Below are 15,853 nucleotides of genomic sequence, written 5' to 3' on the forward strand. Positions count from 1 at the left end.
ATGAAGAGCAAGAGTGCCTCTTCCAAAATTGTGAAATTCATGGCCCCAGGGTCAGGGGTTCTGGTGTTAGGGTGGGGCTCTATTGATTATATAGTGAAAATGCATTAATTCTTTGAAAATCTTCTTCTGTGCTCCTGGGTATTAAATAAAGTAACTAAGTACATAGTTATGATGAGCAAGAGTGCTTCTTCCAAAATTGTGAAATTCATGGCCCCAGGGTCAGGGGTTCTGGCCCAGGGTGGGGCTATATAGATCATATAGTGAAAGTGCATTATTTCTTTGAAAATCTTCTTCTGTGCTCCTGGGTATTAAATAAAGTAACTAAGTACATAGTTATGAAGAGCAAGAGTGCCTCTTCCAAAAATGTGAAATTCATGACCCCAGGGTCAGGGGGTTCTGGTGTAAGGGCAGGGCTCTATTGATTATATAGTGAAAATGCATTAATTCTTTGAAAATCTTCTTCTGTGCTCCTGGGTATTAAATAAAGTAACTAAGTACATAGTTATGATGAGCAAGAGAGCCTCTTCCAAAAATGTGAATTTCATGGCCCCAGGGCCAGGGGTTCTGGCCCCATGGTGGGGCTATATACATCATATAGTGAAAGTGCATGATTTCTTTGAAAATCTTCTTCTGTGCTCCTGGGTATTAAATAAAGTAACTAAGTACATAGTTATGATGAGCAAGAGTGCTTCTTCCAAAATTGTGAAATTCATGGCCCCAGGGTCAGGGGTTCTGGCCCAGGGTGGGGCTATATAGATCATATAGTGAAAGTGCATTATTTCTTTGAAAATCTTCTTCTGTGCTCCTGGGTATTAAATAAAGTAACTAAGTACATAGTTATGAAGAGCAAGAGTGCCTCTTCCAAAAATGTGAAATTCATGACCCCAGGGTCAGGGGGTTCTGGTGTAAGGGCAGGGCTCTATTGATTATATAGTGAAAATGCATTAATTCTTTGAAAATCTTCTTCTGTGCTCCTGGGTATTAAATAAAGTAACTAAGTACATAGTTATGATGAGCAAGAGAGCCTCTTCCAAAAATATGAATTTCATGGCCCCAGGGCCAGGGGTTCTGGCCCCATGGTGGGGCTATATACATCATATAGTGAAAGTGCATGATTTCTTTGAAAATCTTCTTCTGTGCTCCTGGGTATTAAATAAAGTAACTAAGTACATAGTTATGAAGAGCAAGAGTGCCTCTTCCAAAAATGTGAATTTCATGGCCCCAGGGCCAGGGGTTCTGGTGTTAGGGTGGGGCTCTATTGATTATATAGTGAAAATGCATTGATTCTTTGAAAATCTTCTTCTCTGCAACTGGAGATTATCTAAACAAACTAAGTGCATGATTATGATAGGCAAGGATGCCTCTTCCAAAATTTTTAAATATATGGCCTCAGTTTTTGGGGTTCTTGAGGAAGGGGGGGGGGGCTCTATTGATTATATAGTGAAAAAGCATTAATTCTATTAATTAATCAGTAATTAATCCTGTCTGCTCCTTAGCATTGAGCTGATAAATAAATTGCTTAGCTATGATGAAAATTGGGAGTTTCGAACAGAATTTCTAAATCTTGTGGTCCTAGGGTCGGGTTCTGGCATAATGGGGGGGGGGGGGGGGGGCTTTTGATAATATAGTGGAAAAGTGTTAATACTTCGAAGTCCATAGTTATGATGATGAGGGTAACTCTTCCAAATTTCTAAATTTCTTGACCCTTGGTCTTGGGTTCTGGTGTTAGGGTAAGGCTTTGTTGAATCTGTAGTGAAAATGCATTGTACCTGTGAAATTCTTCACTGCTTCTGGGCATATCGGAAGAAAACTGAGTAAAAGTTTAAATGATATAAGTAAGCATATTTTTACCAGATTTTTGAACATCTGGACCATTTGTCTAAGCATTCTAGTCCTGGGCAGGGCTCTATTAATTTGTATTCTACTGAGAGAAGTTATTCCCCTTTTCCGTTCACCTTTGATAATTAATCACTGTAAATAATGTACTTGAAAGGTTAATAGAATAAGATAATTATGCAAGAATGTTTATCATATAATTCAAAAAGTATTTTCTTAGTTTTAATAATCAGGTAGACCTGTAAGTAATAGATAAATAAAAATGAGACAAAAATAACTTATCTTATTAAAAGTTCTTCAAAGACCATAAGAGAGGTCAATGCTAGAGGTCTTAATATGGGTTTAAAAATAGTACAGAAGCACTAATAGTTTGTTAATAGTCTGCATGGTGATAGTGTTAAGTGGGGGAAAGATTAGAACTTAAGTTATGAGTTGATACTGAATACTAGACTAATTATTTTGTTGATCCTGATCTTCCTACTTTTCTTGCTTTAGGGCAACAAAGCTTCATCTATCAGTGTATTTAACTTCTAAATTGTTGTATTATACTCAGGTGACCGTTAAGGCCCTTGTGCCTCTTGTTTGAAAATGTCGACTAATTCAGAGCATCATGTCTCACAAATCTGAAAGCTAGGAGGGGGGGGGGGGGGGGCTGCAGATGGGCATTTGTCAAGCTCTAACACAACCAGTTGAGGATCTATAATGTAATATTTGTTATAATTAATGCCTACACCACAGGAGATGTATAAACAAATATTATAAGGAATCGAAAAATCCTTGAAATCCTTGTATCACGATTGACATGATTTTCTTGCACTCTAAACTGTTTATGACAATTGAACAATATTTGACGGGTGTATCATGCTGTGGCGGGGCACTTTATTTGAGAAAAGCAAATAAAAAACATTTTCATATCTCTTTTAATTGTTGTATGAAAGGCATAAAGACATTTTGAATCTCTACAGTTACAACTTGTGCAAGACTATCACAATTCTGGAGTCCATCCAAGAACAGGTGTATGTGTACCCACAAAATGGAGAACTGTTTGCTAAAGTACCCCTGGCTGAGTACCTGACTGAGGACACAGATGCTGGGAAACTGATCCTGACCAGTGTCCGCAATGTGCTGCTGGCCCCTCAGGACCGCTCCACTCAGAGTGTTTATGAGGGAGTCATTGTGAGGAAAGATAACTTTGATTATGATGGGCGAGGCAAGGAATACATGTACCTGTGCCTCTCCAGTAAATGTGTGCAGGGCCTAAATCTGCGACACGGAATGACCTTGAAGGTAGAAATCCAGTTCCAGATGGACAGGATGTGGTTTTGTATGATGCATTATGCTGTGGATCATTTGGGCTCAACAGATGTAGTGTTTCCAGATCTCTCAAAGATAAAGCCTTTCCATGAAAAATCAACACTGAGGATTAAGTAAGTTATGAATGGACACATAACACGACTTTATAAGACGTGTACTTCCTAAAGCCAGAGATTAAATGATGAATCTGTTACTTTTTAGCTCATCTGTTTTGAATCCTGATCAGTTGACAGCAGTCCAACACATAGTGACAGAGAGAGTGGGCTACAATCCCCCATTTGTGATCTATGGCCCATTTGGTACTGGTAAAACAGAAACCATTGCCCAGGCTGTTATGGTGTTAATCAGAGAGAGACCAGACTCCAAAATCCTTATATGTGCCCAGTCTAACAGGTAATATTGAAAAATACTTGTAGTTAAGTTTGGGAGGAAAATGAAGTACTGTTATTAAAATATCAAGATATGTATCACAGGAAGAATACAACTGATACATAAAAAATGCTTGAAGCTTGAATCTCTGATTCATTTGCAGTTTGTAAGAACATTAAAGGTACTAAGTACATGTATGTAATACATTCATTTATAGACCTGAGGGGTCCATCTTTATGTTTTATTATACTTTTTTAATAGTGCTGCTGATCTGTACTTAACAAAACATCTGGATCCTTTCCTAAGAAAAACTAACTGTAATACAAAGATAAGAAGAGTGTACTTCAAAGAAAGGCGTGTGAACACTGTCCAACCAGAAGTCAAGAAATACTGCATGTTAAACTCAGATAGAACAGCCTTTGAGTTCCCAACACATGATGATATAATTAAGCACAATATAGTGATAGTGACCCTGTCCACATCACTGTTACTGTCAGAGCTAGGACTACAAGACTACTTCACTCACATATTTGTGGATGAAGCTGCCCAGACTCTGGAGGCTGAGGCTATAATGCCCCTGTCTCTGGCCAGTGAGAAGACGTGTGTTGTGTTAGCTGGTGACCATCAACAGATCAGTCCTAAGGTCTACAGCCCAGAGGCCCGCGAACAAAAGTTTGATTTGTCTCTGTTAGAAAGACTGTTCCAGTATTACGAATCTTTCTGTCACAAAATTGATCAGACAAAACCACTGAACATTCTCCTGAGAATCAATTACAGAACCAAGATGGAGATCTTACGATTTATCTCTGCCATTTTCTATGGTGGTCCTGAGAAGTTGGAGTCACGGGCTAACCTTCCTTCTGTGCTAGAGATCACACCCCTGATGTTTTATGCTGTACAGGGGGTGGAAATTCAGGATTCAGACAGCATCTCTTTCTACAATATGTCGGAGGTTCAGGAGGTGGTGGAGAGGGTACAGGAACTGTATGCTAACTGGCCAGCAGAGTGGGGGGAGAAGAACCCCAAGACTATTGGGGTCGTCACTCCTTATTTTGACCAGGTGAGACATGAGTAATGGTCCTATCTACTGCTGATTTTTTCAAAACTGAAACATCTTTTTGGAATGCAATATTGATTTAAATCATCTTTTCTTTAAGGTACAACTGATTAGGAAGGCCTTAAGAAAGAAGCATCCTGACTTAAAAAACATAACTGTTGAGAGAGTAAATAATGTTCAAGGTGTGATAGCTGTTGCAAATATATTTGACCACATTTTTGATGCATTTAGATGGTTGAAAAATATTTAAACAAACTTTTCTTTTTACTTTTAGGAAAGGAATTTCGAGCATTATTCATTTCAACTGTAAGAACCCGAGGCTTGATTGACTCTCAGTATAAACCCGAAGGAGAGTGCGAGGGAGATGGAGGATATTACGGCTTCCTGTCTGATCCTAAGCTTTTAAACACTGCCCTAACTCGAGCCCAATCATATGTGGCAGTGGTAGGAGACCCTGTAGCCTTGTGTGCTATCGGAGATTGTCTTAACGTATGGAAAACCTATCTGAAACACTGTCAGAACATGAAGAGTATCCATCCACCGACTTTGACACTGGATTCTATTAAACAACAGGTGTCTAATCTGGCACAGACTCCAGCCAGACAGAGGATGGTGGAAATGAGTGGACAGAATAAACCACAGGGGCAGTTAACTCTGCCACAGGAACAAACAACTCTTACACAGGGGCAGATTATGCCACCCCAAGGTTTGTCATTGCCAAGTCAAGGACAGTTGATGCCAGCTCCACTCACTCATCCTAGTTTGCAGACTGGAGCTTGGAAGCAAAATAAATCTGGGGGGTCTTTGTTAACTAATTCCTTTGCTACTCCAGAAGTGAAGCCCCTTGCAAGGTCAATGTCACAGTTAAATGAGATCCGCTGTAGGCCTATACCTCATCCACAGATGGACAGAATAGTGTATTCTTATGACTGGAGCGAGTGTTATGATACTGCTACAGACGATTTATTGAAACAGATGGCAGAAGAAGCAATCAGAATGGAGAGAGTAAACAAGCAAAGAGACAGACCTAAAGCTGGACCTGTGTATGTTGAACTTATTGACTTCAAAGAAAGTAATGGTCATGTGGAGCTGTTATATAATGATGATTCAACACAACCAACCAAAAATGGTGATTTTAAGGAAATTCAGTTATATGATGAAACATATCTTCAGACCATGATGCAGAAGTACCCAGAGAGATTTAAGAAGTGTGTGTTTAGGAAGGATTTGGAAAGAATGTATGTAGAACTTGTTGGTCAGATATCCATTCACGGCCCCATTGAGATTGGTAACGTGCGAGATAGTGGGACAGCCATGGATGGGGATGAAGTGGTAGTGGAGATATTACCCTCTGAGGATGTAGATGAGCTCGACCTTGATAATATGGACACTGGACATCATGGTCGAGTGGTGGGAATTCTAAACAGGAAGATTGATCCGGAGTATAAATGTTTTGTGTGTTGTGTTGATCCAGACAATACAGGAATAATGATTCCTGTTAATAATGGAGCACATAAAATGTACGCCTTGTCAGCAGGAGGGGAGATAAGTAGTGATGAAGTCCCTGTGTATCAAATATCAAAGGAGGGCAGGGTGAAACAAAGCCAAGTTGTGAAGATTAACCCCATTAATTGTCAGGACACTTTATTTGTGGTAAGGTTCCTAAAATGGCATCCTAATCTCTATCTTCCTCTTGGTATTACCGTAGGAGTGATTCCAGTAGGCACTTCCTATCAGTCGGCTCTCAATATTCTAAACCTGGAGTATGATGTCAAGAAAGAGGTCAGTAAAGCAGTGGAACAGGAAGTGCTGGCCAGTTTTTCTAATAACTACACCATCCCTGTTGAGGAGTACAGTAAGAGACTAAATCTACGGGAAAAGTGGACATTTTCAATCGGTCCTGGAGATTCAGAAGAGATTGGTCAAGCACTAAGTATTGAGGAAACTACAGAGGGAAACTATTTTATAGGTGTACATGTTAGTGATGTGACTTATTTTGTTAAGATGAACAGTAATATTGACACAGAGGCAAGAAACAAGACAGAGTCTTTTATACTTCCTAATAAAGAGACCATTCATATGCTGCCAGAAAAACTCAGCACAGACCTTTGTAGCATAAAACCTGGTGTAGACAGACTAACACTGTCTGTGTTCTTAACAGTATCAAAATCAGGAGAGATAATTAGAGCTGATCCCAGAAGGTGTATCATCAGCTCAAAGAAAAAATTCAACTTCAAAGAAATAGCTGACATCTTGGTGGATCCTGATGCTGCCTCTGATTACCTGAAGAGTTGTATAATAGTGCTGTTTCACATGTCCAGGATCTGGCGTAGACAGAGATTGGGTAACGCTAGTCTGTATCAGGATATAGACGTAACACATGGAGATAAACACTCACCTGAGGCTTACTTAATGCTACAAGAGTTAATGATACAAACCAATCACAAAATCGCCATGTTCCTGTTACAGAGATTTCCTAGTATGGTGCCCTTGTATTGTCAGGACCCACCTAATGAAACAGAGTTAGAGAAGTGGAGACAGAAACATGCAGCAGATGCCATTAATTCTGTGGCTCTAACTAAACCCTTCCTAGAGGGCAACAGAACATGTCAGTGTAAGATGGCGTGTACCTGTATTATAAACTACATCAAGCGTACTAGCAATATTAAGGTACATGATTGTTTTGACATATGCCAGGTGTTGTGGCAGGCTCTATGTGAAGCTGCAGAGAGTGGCAATATGAATATTGTTCAGAACATCATAATAGCTGCAGAAAGTCACCCACAACTGTCTGTAGCATTGATGAAGCTTAACTCCATTCAGACTAAACCAAAGTATGTATGTTCTGGTGACAGCGTAGATCTTGGGCACTACTCATTAAATCTAGCTCCTTACGTCCACTTTGTGAATCCGATTGGTCGTTACATGGACCTAGTCACACATAGAATGGTCCTTGCTGCTATAGAGAAATCATCTGTGTGTTACAGCCAGTCAGATATAAAACAACTCTGTTCCTATCTTACCAATGCTAGTGATACAATAAAAAAGTACCAACAAGCTGTACAGAACTTCCACCTCTCACTCATGCTTAAGTCTAAACCTCTGATTCTGTGTCCATCAATAGAAAGGATTAATGAAGATGAAATCGTACTTTGTTTCCCACCAACTTTTGAAGGTATTCCAGATTCTAAGAGGAGAATAAAGATGAACTTACTATCTCTGAGAGAACCACCTAAACTCTTGGATAAAGGAGTCCAAGTAAGCTGGCAGGAGCAGATTTATGACCCAGTGGCTCCGTCAGAAGAGATAAGTTCTAATGTAGAAGAGGAAGTCAACCCTAATCAGCACATATTACAAATCCAGTCATTTCATTGGCAGAAACTATTAATGGCTATAAGAGATGAAAACCACGACAAGCTACAAACTACTGTACTGTCAGTAAAAGACCAAATTAGAAATCCAGCACAGAATAAAAATTACACGTCTGAAATAACAACAGAAAGACTTGTTAATGGGAAGATAGTTCCATACACTGACTTTACTGTAAAGTTCAATAATTCTGCCTTATTAGAAGTACAGGTAGCAGCAGAGAAGTTTAATGGCCTGTTGGTACCTATGATTCAACTTGTCAGTCTCATGCCTAATTTAGACATCTGTCTGGAACACAGATCTGACTCCAGACAATGTTTTGCAAAGGAGCCAGTTCATTGTGCTTCCAAAGAGAGTTACAAACACGAGGATGACTATGTTGATTCATGGTTAAGTGTTCTTTATATAGAGGCAGCCAAGACTGCTGTTGATGAAGCAAGTTCTGTTTTAATAAGGAATGTATTTCTGCACTGGAAGTATGAAGGGACAGGAGAAAAAATTTATACCGCTCAGTTTAGTTTACCTTTAGATTTTTGTAAGAGAAGAAACATAAAGTTCAGCAGTGGCACAATGTTAGAAGAAATATTTGATCCTGAGAACATTCACTTTGCAGAGAGCTACTTTTTAGATTTTATTTGTGTGCGATACTCGAGTCTCCAGGTAACTGGTCATAAGGAACAGGACAGAACCACTGATCAGCTGTTAAGTGGTGAAATGTCAGTCAAATGGGTAGGACACTGTGTGATCACTTCAGTAACAAGGAATGAGAAAGAGTTAAAGGTCAGAGTTCAGTTACATCACAGCACTGTGGAGCCACCATCCTACCTACAGAGTCCTCAAATCAACAGAACACCATGTACCATAGAGTGGATTCCTAAAGCTATAGAGGCCAGGTAAACGTTTACTGATGTCAGTGTATATCTTGAATGAATATGTCCAATGTAAAACTTCTTGTTTTTAATGTTCCACAGAATGATTAGTTCTTAATCTTGATTCTTTTAGACAAATGGAATGTGCCATAAGGACAGTTCCTGACAGTGGTCAGCTGGCTAAAGATATTGCTCTAGGAAAAACACCTGTACCCACAGGTAAACTTAAATTGATAGTTTTCTTATCATATCTACAAGTTTGTTCCTATTCTTGCAAGAACTCACCTGGAATTTCTTTCACACATCCACATGACTTAATTATCTATTGTCACTTGATAACTGGTTATGAAATTTCTTGCTTTGTTGACTGTCGTGATTTAGAGTATAATTGTTTTTGTTGCCTGTAGTGACTAAGAGTATAATTTTTTGCTTTATTCAGTGGATTATAGAGATGTAGAGATACTTCGACAGCTCCCAGCCCCAGGATTACCTGCCCTTGACCCTGTCCAGGACCAGGCCGTCTCCACAGCTATGAAGCAGCCATTTACAGTCGTCTGCGGACAACCTGGAACAGGAAAATCCCTCATTGCTGCTCGCCTTATCTATATGTTGTCTTTGAGAAATAAAATGGTCCCAGTCAGTGGAGTGAAGCCTCAAATCTTAGTCTGTGCTCCCACTGATCAGTCATTAGATATACTAGTGGGTAAGTACTGGGAAATAAGATTGTTTTGTCAGTTGTTAGATGTACTAGTGGGTAAGTACTGGGAAATAAAATTATGTTATCAGTTGTTAGATGCACTAGTGGGTAAGTACTGGGAAATAAGATGATGTATGTGCTCCCACTGATCAGTAGTTAGATGTACTAGTGGGTAAGTACGTAAACCAAGAGATGAGATTTTGGAAGAAGTTGGCTTGTGTTAAAGAAATGTTCACCATACATGTTTGTTCCATTGTTCCTTGGATTGCTGTTGATATCTAATCTTTATTTGTTGTAGATTACCTGAGTCGTCTTGGTCAGAGCTGTCCTAAGATTTTAAGGGTGTATGATGAGCTGATTGAACAGCAGGAGTTTCCTAAGCTAAGAGGGTCATCACTATTGAAATGGACTGTATCTAATGCAAAAATGAGTACCATTGTCCAGGAAAAAATTGCCCTTCATCATAAGATAAGGGACCCAGAGACAGTCTTTGGTCAGTCAATTGCTCAGTATGATTATCTGTTTGCACTGTACCCTGAAAATATCACAGACCAGCAGATAGAGGAGTATATAGCCACCGTTAAAAAGGCCGAGATGATAGAACTGAGTGAAGCAGAGATTGTAATGTGTACTTGTACGGCCAGTGCCAGGACACAGATCAGAAACAGCTGTAATATCAACCAGGTAAGAGACGGGTGTAATATCAACCAGGTAAGAGACAGGTGTAATATCAACCAGCTTCATATTGATATTGAAGCATCATCAGTTAGTGTAGATTCAAATTTGTTCAAATCATGATGACCCATGGGAGTAGGAGGGGGCCACAATGGGGGATCAAATTTTTACATAGGAATATAAGAAAAACTCTTCTTAAGGACAGAGAAGCCATGTTTAGTCATATTAATATAGAAGCATCCTCAGGTAGTATAGATTCAAGTTTGTTCAAATGATGACCCCCAGGGGTACGGAAGGGCCACAATGGAGGATCAAATTTTAACAAGGGAATATATATAGGGAAAAAATCTTCTGTTCAAGAACAGCAAAGCCATTTGTTATATTGATATTGAAGCATCCTCAAGTAGTTTAAAATTCAGTCCCCCCATGTAAACTTTTCAATACTGAATTGATTTGTGCTTTTTCCTAGCCAATTTGCTCAGGTGAGCGATGTGGCCCATGGGCCTCTTGATGACTTTGACTTTGGAGTTTGACCTACTTTGAAAAACTTATCCTTGGCCACAACGTTTTTGAATAGTTGGTGCTAGGGCTTTCATAATTCACCTGTGTATAAATTCTGAATGGTTGGTGGTAGGGCATTCATATATTACAGAAATGACCTTGACCTTGGCATATGACCTACTGATAAAAAAAACTATAACCTTGGCCATAATTTCTGAATGGTTGGTGCTACATCCTCACAATGTCAAGGTTTTGTGATTTCGGAACTCCACACAAACCCTTGACATAAGTCACTATTTTTGGGCTAGAAAGCTACTATTTCATTTGTTCTTGGTCTAGGACTAGAACCAATCAGAAAACAGCTTTTATTGTTGATAAGTTTTGTAAACAAACATGACTTGTCTTAAAATGGAAAGTGTCGATATTGTAGAATTTGTGATTAGTTACACTAAACGAAACATTGGGGATAAATGTTTGGAAGATCGTCCTCCTAAAAATCACAAAATATATGCTCTGGAGTTGGGCATTTGAAAACGACGGATTTGAAAAATATATTCTCTTTGGTTAGTTTATAATTACCCAATAGGTCATGTGTAGCCACAAACCCAACTTTTAAATAGCGACTTATGTCGAGGGTTTGTGTGGAGTTCCGAAATCACAAAACCTTGACATTGTGAGGATGTTGGTGCTAGGGCTTTCATATTTCATATATGCATTCCTCATAATGCAAGACTTTGGTACCAATAATTTTGACCACTTGACTCTGATCTTGGAGTATGACCTATTTTTGAAAAACTTAAACCTCACCATAATTCCTGAATGGTTGGTGCTAGGATTTTCATATTTTACATTTGTGACAAGACGGGGTACCAACATTTTTTACCTTTTGACCTTGAAGCTTGACCTACATTTGAAAAACTAACCTTAGCCTTGAGCTGCCATTTGGGAGAATCGTTTCACAATTGCATCTTTAGTTTAAATTCTAATAGTCATTGATTTTTTAAAAAGCTATTATGCGAAATTCAGTAAATGTATGTTGCAACTTATTGAAAAGCTTAATTCTTGTTCATTACCTGTATTTATTGTTTGTTGTGTAAGACAGTGTTGCTCTCCTTTCAGGTTGTCATAGATAACTGTAGTATGGCCTCAGAACCAGAATGTATGATACCTATTGTAACATTTGACTCCGTGAAGCAGGTGGTTGTTCTGGGTGACAGTCAGCAGGTGCCCCTTAAAGTCTGTAGTCCTGTGGCTAGGAATTTAGGACTGGGGTCCTCTCTATTACACAGATACAGGGACAAGGCTGTTCATCTTCAGACCCAATATCGCATGGTAAGTAGTCTATTAGTCAAATGGAAGAAATTAGGTGCCCTGTTTAATGGAATGGTGTATGTGTTTATACATGTATATGAAGCTAATGTTTATGGGTCTAATTTTGTGTATTTACAATATTAACTGCCTCTTGCAGCATTATAAATGATACCATAATTATGTCCAAGTATTTTACAGGCTTATGAAAGTATTTGAAGAGTAAATTATTTTGCATAATAACATGATTGTCTTTTTTTCAGCAACAAGATATTGGTGATTTGGCATCACTGGCAGTATCGGGGGAAACCTTGAATTATGGTAGTGAGGATCAGAAACTGTATCTAAATCTGTTCACTAATGACAAACCAGTTACATTCTGTCAATTTTATGGGAGGGAGGAGGCAACAGGACAGGGGATCATTAATCAGGAGGAGTCTAACCTAGCTGTAAGGCCTGTAATCCTGGTGCCCATTTTACAAAAGAACTTACGACTAAAACCAAAAACTTACGTTGATTATAAAATCTTCCAAAATTAATTATTTAGTTGAAAGTTACTAGCAAACTTACTAGAAAGTCATTCGCAAAATTATATTTTGGTCATAGTCGTAAGTTCTTTTGTAGAACGGGCCCCAGATTATTTAATAGTCAGTTTACTAATGTGATGTTTATGGTTACACATATATTTTTTATAAATAAGGAATTGTGTGTGACTTTTTATTTAATTACAACTATATGATTTCAAAGACATGTAATGTAGACATTTAAGATTATGAAAGCAGATGATATTTGCAGGTCATTATCTCTGTGCAATTTTAAAATCAAGTTTTACATCTTTAGGTTGCAATTGCTTCCAAGTTGGTAAATCGTCACCGTTTGGGAGAAGAGAGTATTGTTGTCATGTCTTTCTACACAGAACAGTGTGCTTTGATTTCTAAAAAGCTCCAACAAAAGGGACACAAAAATATCTCTGTTTGTACAGTGGAAAGTTGTCAAGGTATGCAATCCAGTACATAAACTTTATACTATAAAACACCCTTATAGCAAAGTGCCAAAGACAAACTTAAAACTGGGATATTAATCATTCTACACATTATATCAAAAGATCAACCCTGATAAGTTTATTATACATTTCTAAACTAGGGGGATTGAAAATAACTTCACTGTAATTGTGAATTCATTATAAGCGTATTTACTGTATTTTACTGTATTATTTGACATCAGTTAATTTGGTATTCTTTCCAGGATGTAATTGTGACAGGCAAATTGCTCTATAAATGCTTAGCCAATTTACTGTCAATGCATTTAATTCATAGTATGATGGTTTGTTTCAATGCCTTTCTGTATTATATTTTTTTTTTCACAGGAAGGGAATGGGATAATGTAATTCTGTCCACTGTAAGGACAATGCCCGGCCACAAAGTAGAACTTAGGTCCACCACTCAATGGAAGGAACAGCACCTTGGTCATTTGATAAATCATAGCCAGGTCAGTCAAGCACTGACCAGAGCTAAGAAACGGCTCACTATTTTAGGTAAGTATTAACTAGCATACTGGGTTTTACAAAATCTAAATTAATCAGTAATTTAGAAAGAGGAAGTTTAAAGTCAAAATTATTAAAATTTGATTTTTAGCAACATGATGAGAGAAGCTTTAGTAGTCAGTACTAGGTCAAAACAATTTAATGAGGGAAGTCTGAATAAATGTTTTTATAATATTTCTAAGAGTTGTACATGTAGATTTGAATATTGATTTAATTTTTCCTTGACAGGAAATGATAACTTGTTGAAATGTGATGCATTCTGGGAGAACTACCTTCAGTTGTGTCAGAGTAAAGGGCAAGTTTTAGATGGTAGACAGTATTTGAAATGGATGAATTAAACACTTGTAACATAACAGAGTTGCATTGGATGAACTGCATTTAAGAATTATAGAAATGTTAAACATTATGTAAAAAGATTTGAACTTAGATGCTTCTTATGTAGCTTTTCTTTATTATATTCAACATGTATAATATACGTTGTTTTATTTGAACTTTAAAGATTGTTAAAACAGTGATTGTGCTTTATTTCAGTATTTATATACATATGTACAAATATTAGTGCATGCATAGCTTACATTGTTTTTTTAGTTATAGTTAATTTGTAATATTGATCCGTTTTCCTTGGATTTTATGTCATTTATAAATGTATAACATATTCAGAGATATCATTAATGGAAAGATAGTGATATGAAATGGTTACGGGGGTATAATTAAGAAATATATGTCTTAAGTAGATCATCTTAAAGGCATATTGGAGGGACATGAACATACACATGTAAATACAGGTTACAGACACCACACATTTGTATTGAATTATAGACATCTGTTTTCATTATAAATCTACCCATGTTCAAATGTTCAATTTAGTCAAATGTTCATGTAATTTTTAATTCATATACATGTATTTATATGTACATATATATGTTCATGTACACTAATCTGAATAGTATGTTGACTTAACCTGTTACACTTTTTATTAAATAACAATTTCACTTTGATTTGAATTTCTAAAACTTGTTATAAAATGTATAATAAATGTAACCAGGGATTTGATTTTGAAAACAGTCAGGAAAAATATAAGGACATTTAAGCATGGGTAGCAATTTTTGTAATATGGCTGCAACATTTGTATTTTAATATCTACTTGTTTGTTTATTCTTTTTGTTTGTTTATATACATGTACACTTGTCTAATTCCTGATGAATTGTATATTGCCTTCCATATTATAAGCTACATATTTATAATATTTGATTTAGTCTTGAACACAATAATATTTGGGAATTACCTGAGTCAAAATCCTCAGTGCTTAGTTATATATAAAATCTTTGATTTATACAGTATGTTTAATACTTTGACTTTGTCAAAACACAGTTACATTTATAAGATAGGCTTAAATTTTCAGCATGTACATTTTTTGTAATCTTTAATGCATTTTGAGATGGGGGGGGGGGGGGGGATCCCCCTCCCCAAGTGATGTGGTGAAGGAAGTGATTTATGTTTGGATATTAGAGACAGTTTTGTCTGTAAATGAACTGTAAACTTTTTCATGGAGTGAGAAATATTTTTGTAACTTTTGTTGTTGAATGTTTAATGTGGCTTTATTTTCAAATAGAATTATAAGTAAAGTACAATCTTGTTCTCCTTTCTTTTGATATTAAAAAAGAACTTGATCAAATATGGGTTATTTATAAGGTGGGATAAGACTAAGTGTGATTGATATTAGTCTTGATGATCTTCTATTTGATAAAATTTTTATTGTTGAAGAAATCTTATGAAATTGTGTGTGTATGCAAAAATATAAAGTATTCACTTATAAGATGGATCAATTTCCTAATGGCAGTCTAGGAAACAGACAACACTCTCCTGAGCATGCATCCCTCAGTCTAAATGACTTTCATGAGCAACTACTTTCATACTTGAGACCTTATTAGACTAAAGCCCCCAAAATAGGAAGTTAGCACATTGAATTTTAAAAATTGCAGGAATCAGTAAGTGAACATTTAACATAATGAATGATATAAAAGATGTATGGAGAATATATATATATATCACATTGTAAAAACAGTCATTTGAAAACATGCAATGTTTAAGAAGTTTGAGAATTAAACCTTTTAAGAACACCTTTTCAAAATTTGGCTAAATCTACAAGTAAAGCACGTGTACACATCATATCGCAAAAAAATATGTTTGGATTCTGAGAACATTTGTATCTCGAACACGGATATCTCGAATACCATGGATATGTTGAAGTGATTTTGAAGTCCCAAATGTTTATTTCTCAAGTATTTTACTCCTGGATATCTCTGATATCTCGA

The 15,853-nt window shown here is 37.0% G+C and overlaps 1 protein-coding gene across 1 annotated transcript in view; it reads left to right on the top strand.

Moving 5' to 3' along the window:
- Positions 1 to 15,169, top strand: part of LOC133199512 (helicase with zinc finger domain 2-like) — a 35,089-nt gene extending 19,920 nt beyond the window's left edge. Inside the window, exons 18-30 of the mRNA XM_061335321.1 lie at positions 2,802 to 3,263; positions 3,352 to 3,543; positions 3,781 to 4,579; positions 4,677 to 4,758; positions 4,851 to 8,838; positions 8,948 to 9,033; positions 9,254 to 9,517; positions 9,810 to 10,195; positions 11,807 to 12,019; positions 12,259 to 12,444; positions 12,836 to 12,992; positions 13,362 to 13,529; positions 13,767 to 15,169. Of these exons, the coding sequence (XP_061191305.1) occupies positions 2,802 to 3,263; positions 3,352 to 3,543; positions 3,781 to 4,579; positions 4,677 to 4,758; positions 4,851 to 8,838; positions 8,948 to 9,033; positions 9,254 to 9,517; positions 9,810 to 10,195; positions 11,807 to 12,019; positions 12,259 to 12,444; positions 12,836 to 12,992; positions 13,362 to 13,529; positions 13,767 to 13,876 (7,093 nt within the window). The 3' untranslated portion in view covers positions 13,877 to 15,169. The remainder of the gene's footprint in view (positions 1 to 2,801; positions 3,264 to 3,351; positions 3,544 to 3,780; positions 4,580 to 4,676; positions 4,759 to 4,850; positions 8,839 to 8,947; positions 9,034 to 9,253; positions 9,518 to 9,809; positions 10,196 to 11,806; positions 12,020 to 12,258; positions 12,445 to 12,835; positions 12,993 to 13,361; positions 13,530 to 13,766) is intronic.
- Positions 15,170 to 15,853: the final 684 nt, after the last annotated feature.

The sequence above is a fragment of the Saccostrea echinata genome, unplaced genomic scaffold (assembly GCF_033153115.1).
Source record: "Saccostrea echinata isolate AGI-Se365-2 ecotype Australia unplaced genomic scaffold, CSIRO_AGI_Sech_v1 ptg000034l, whole genome shotgun sequence".
Taxonomy (NCBI): Eukaryota; Metazoa; Mollusca; class Bivalvia; order Ostreida; family Ostreidae; genus Saccostrea; species Saccostrea echinata.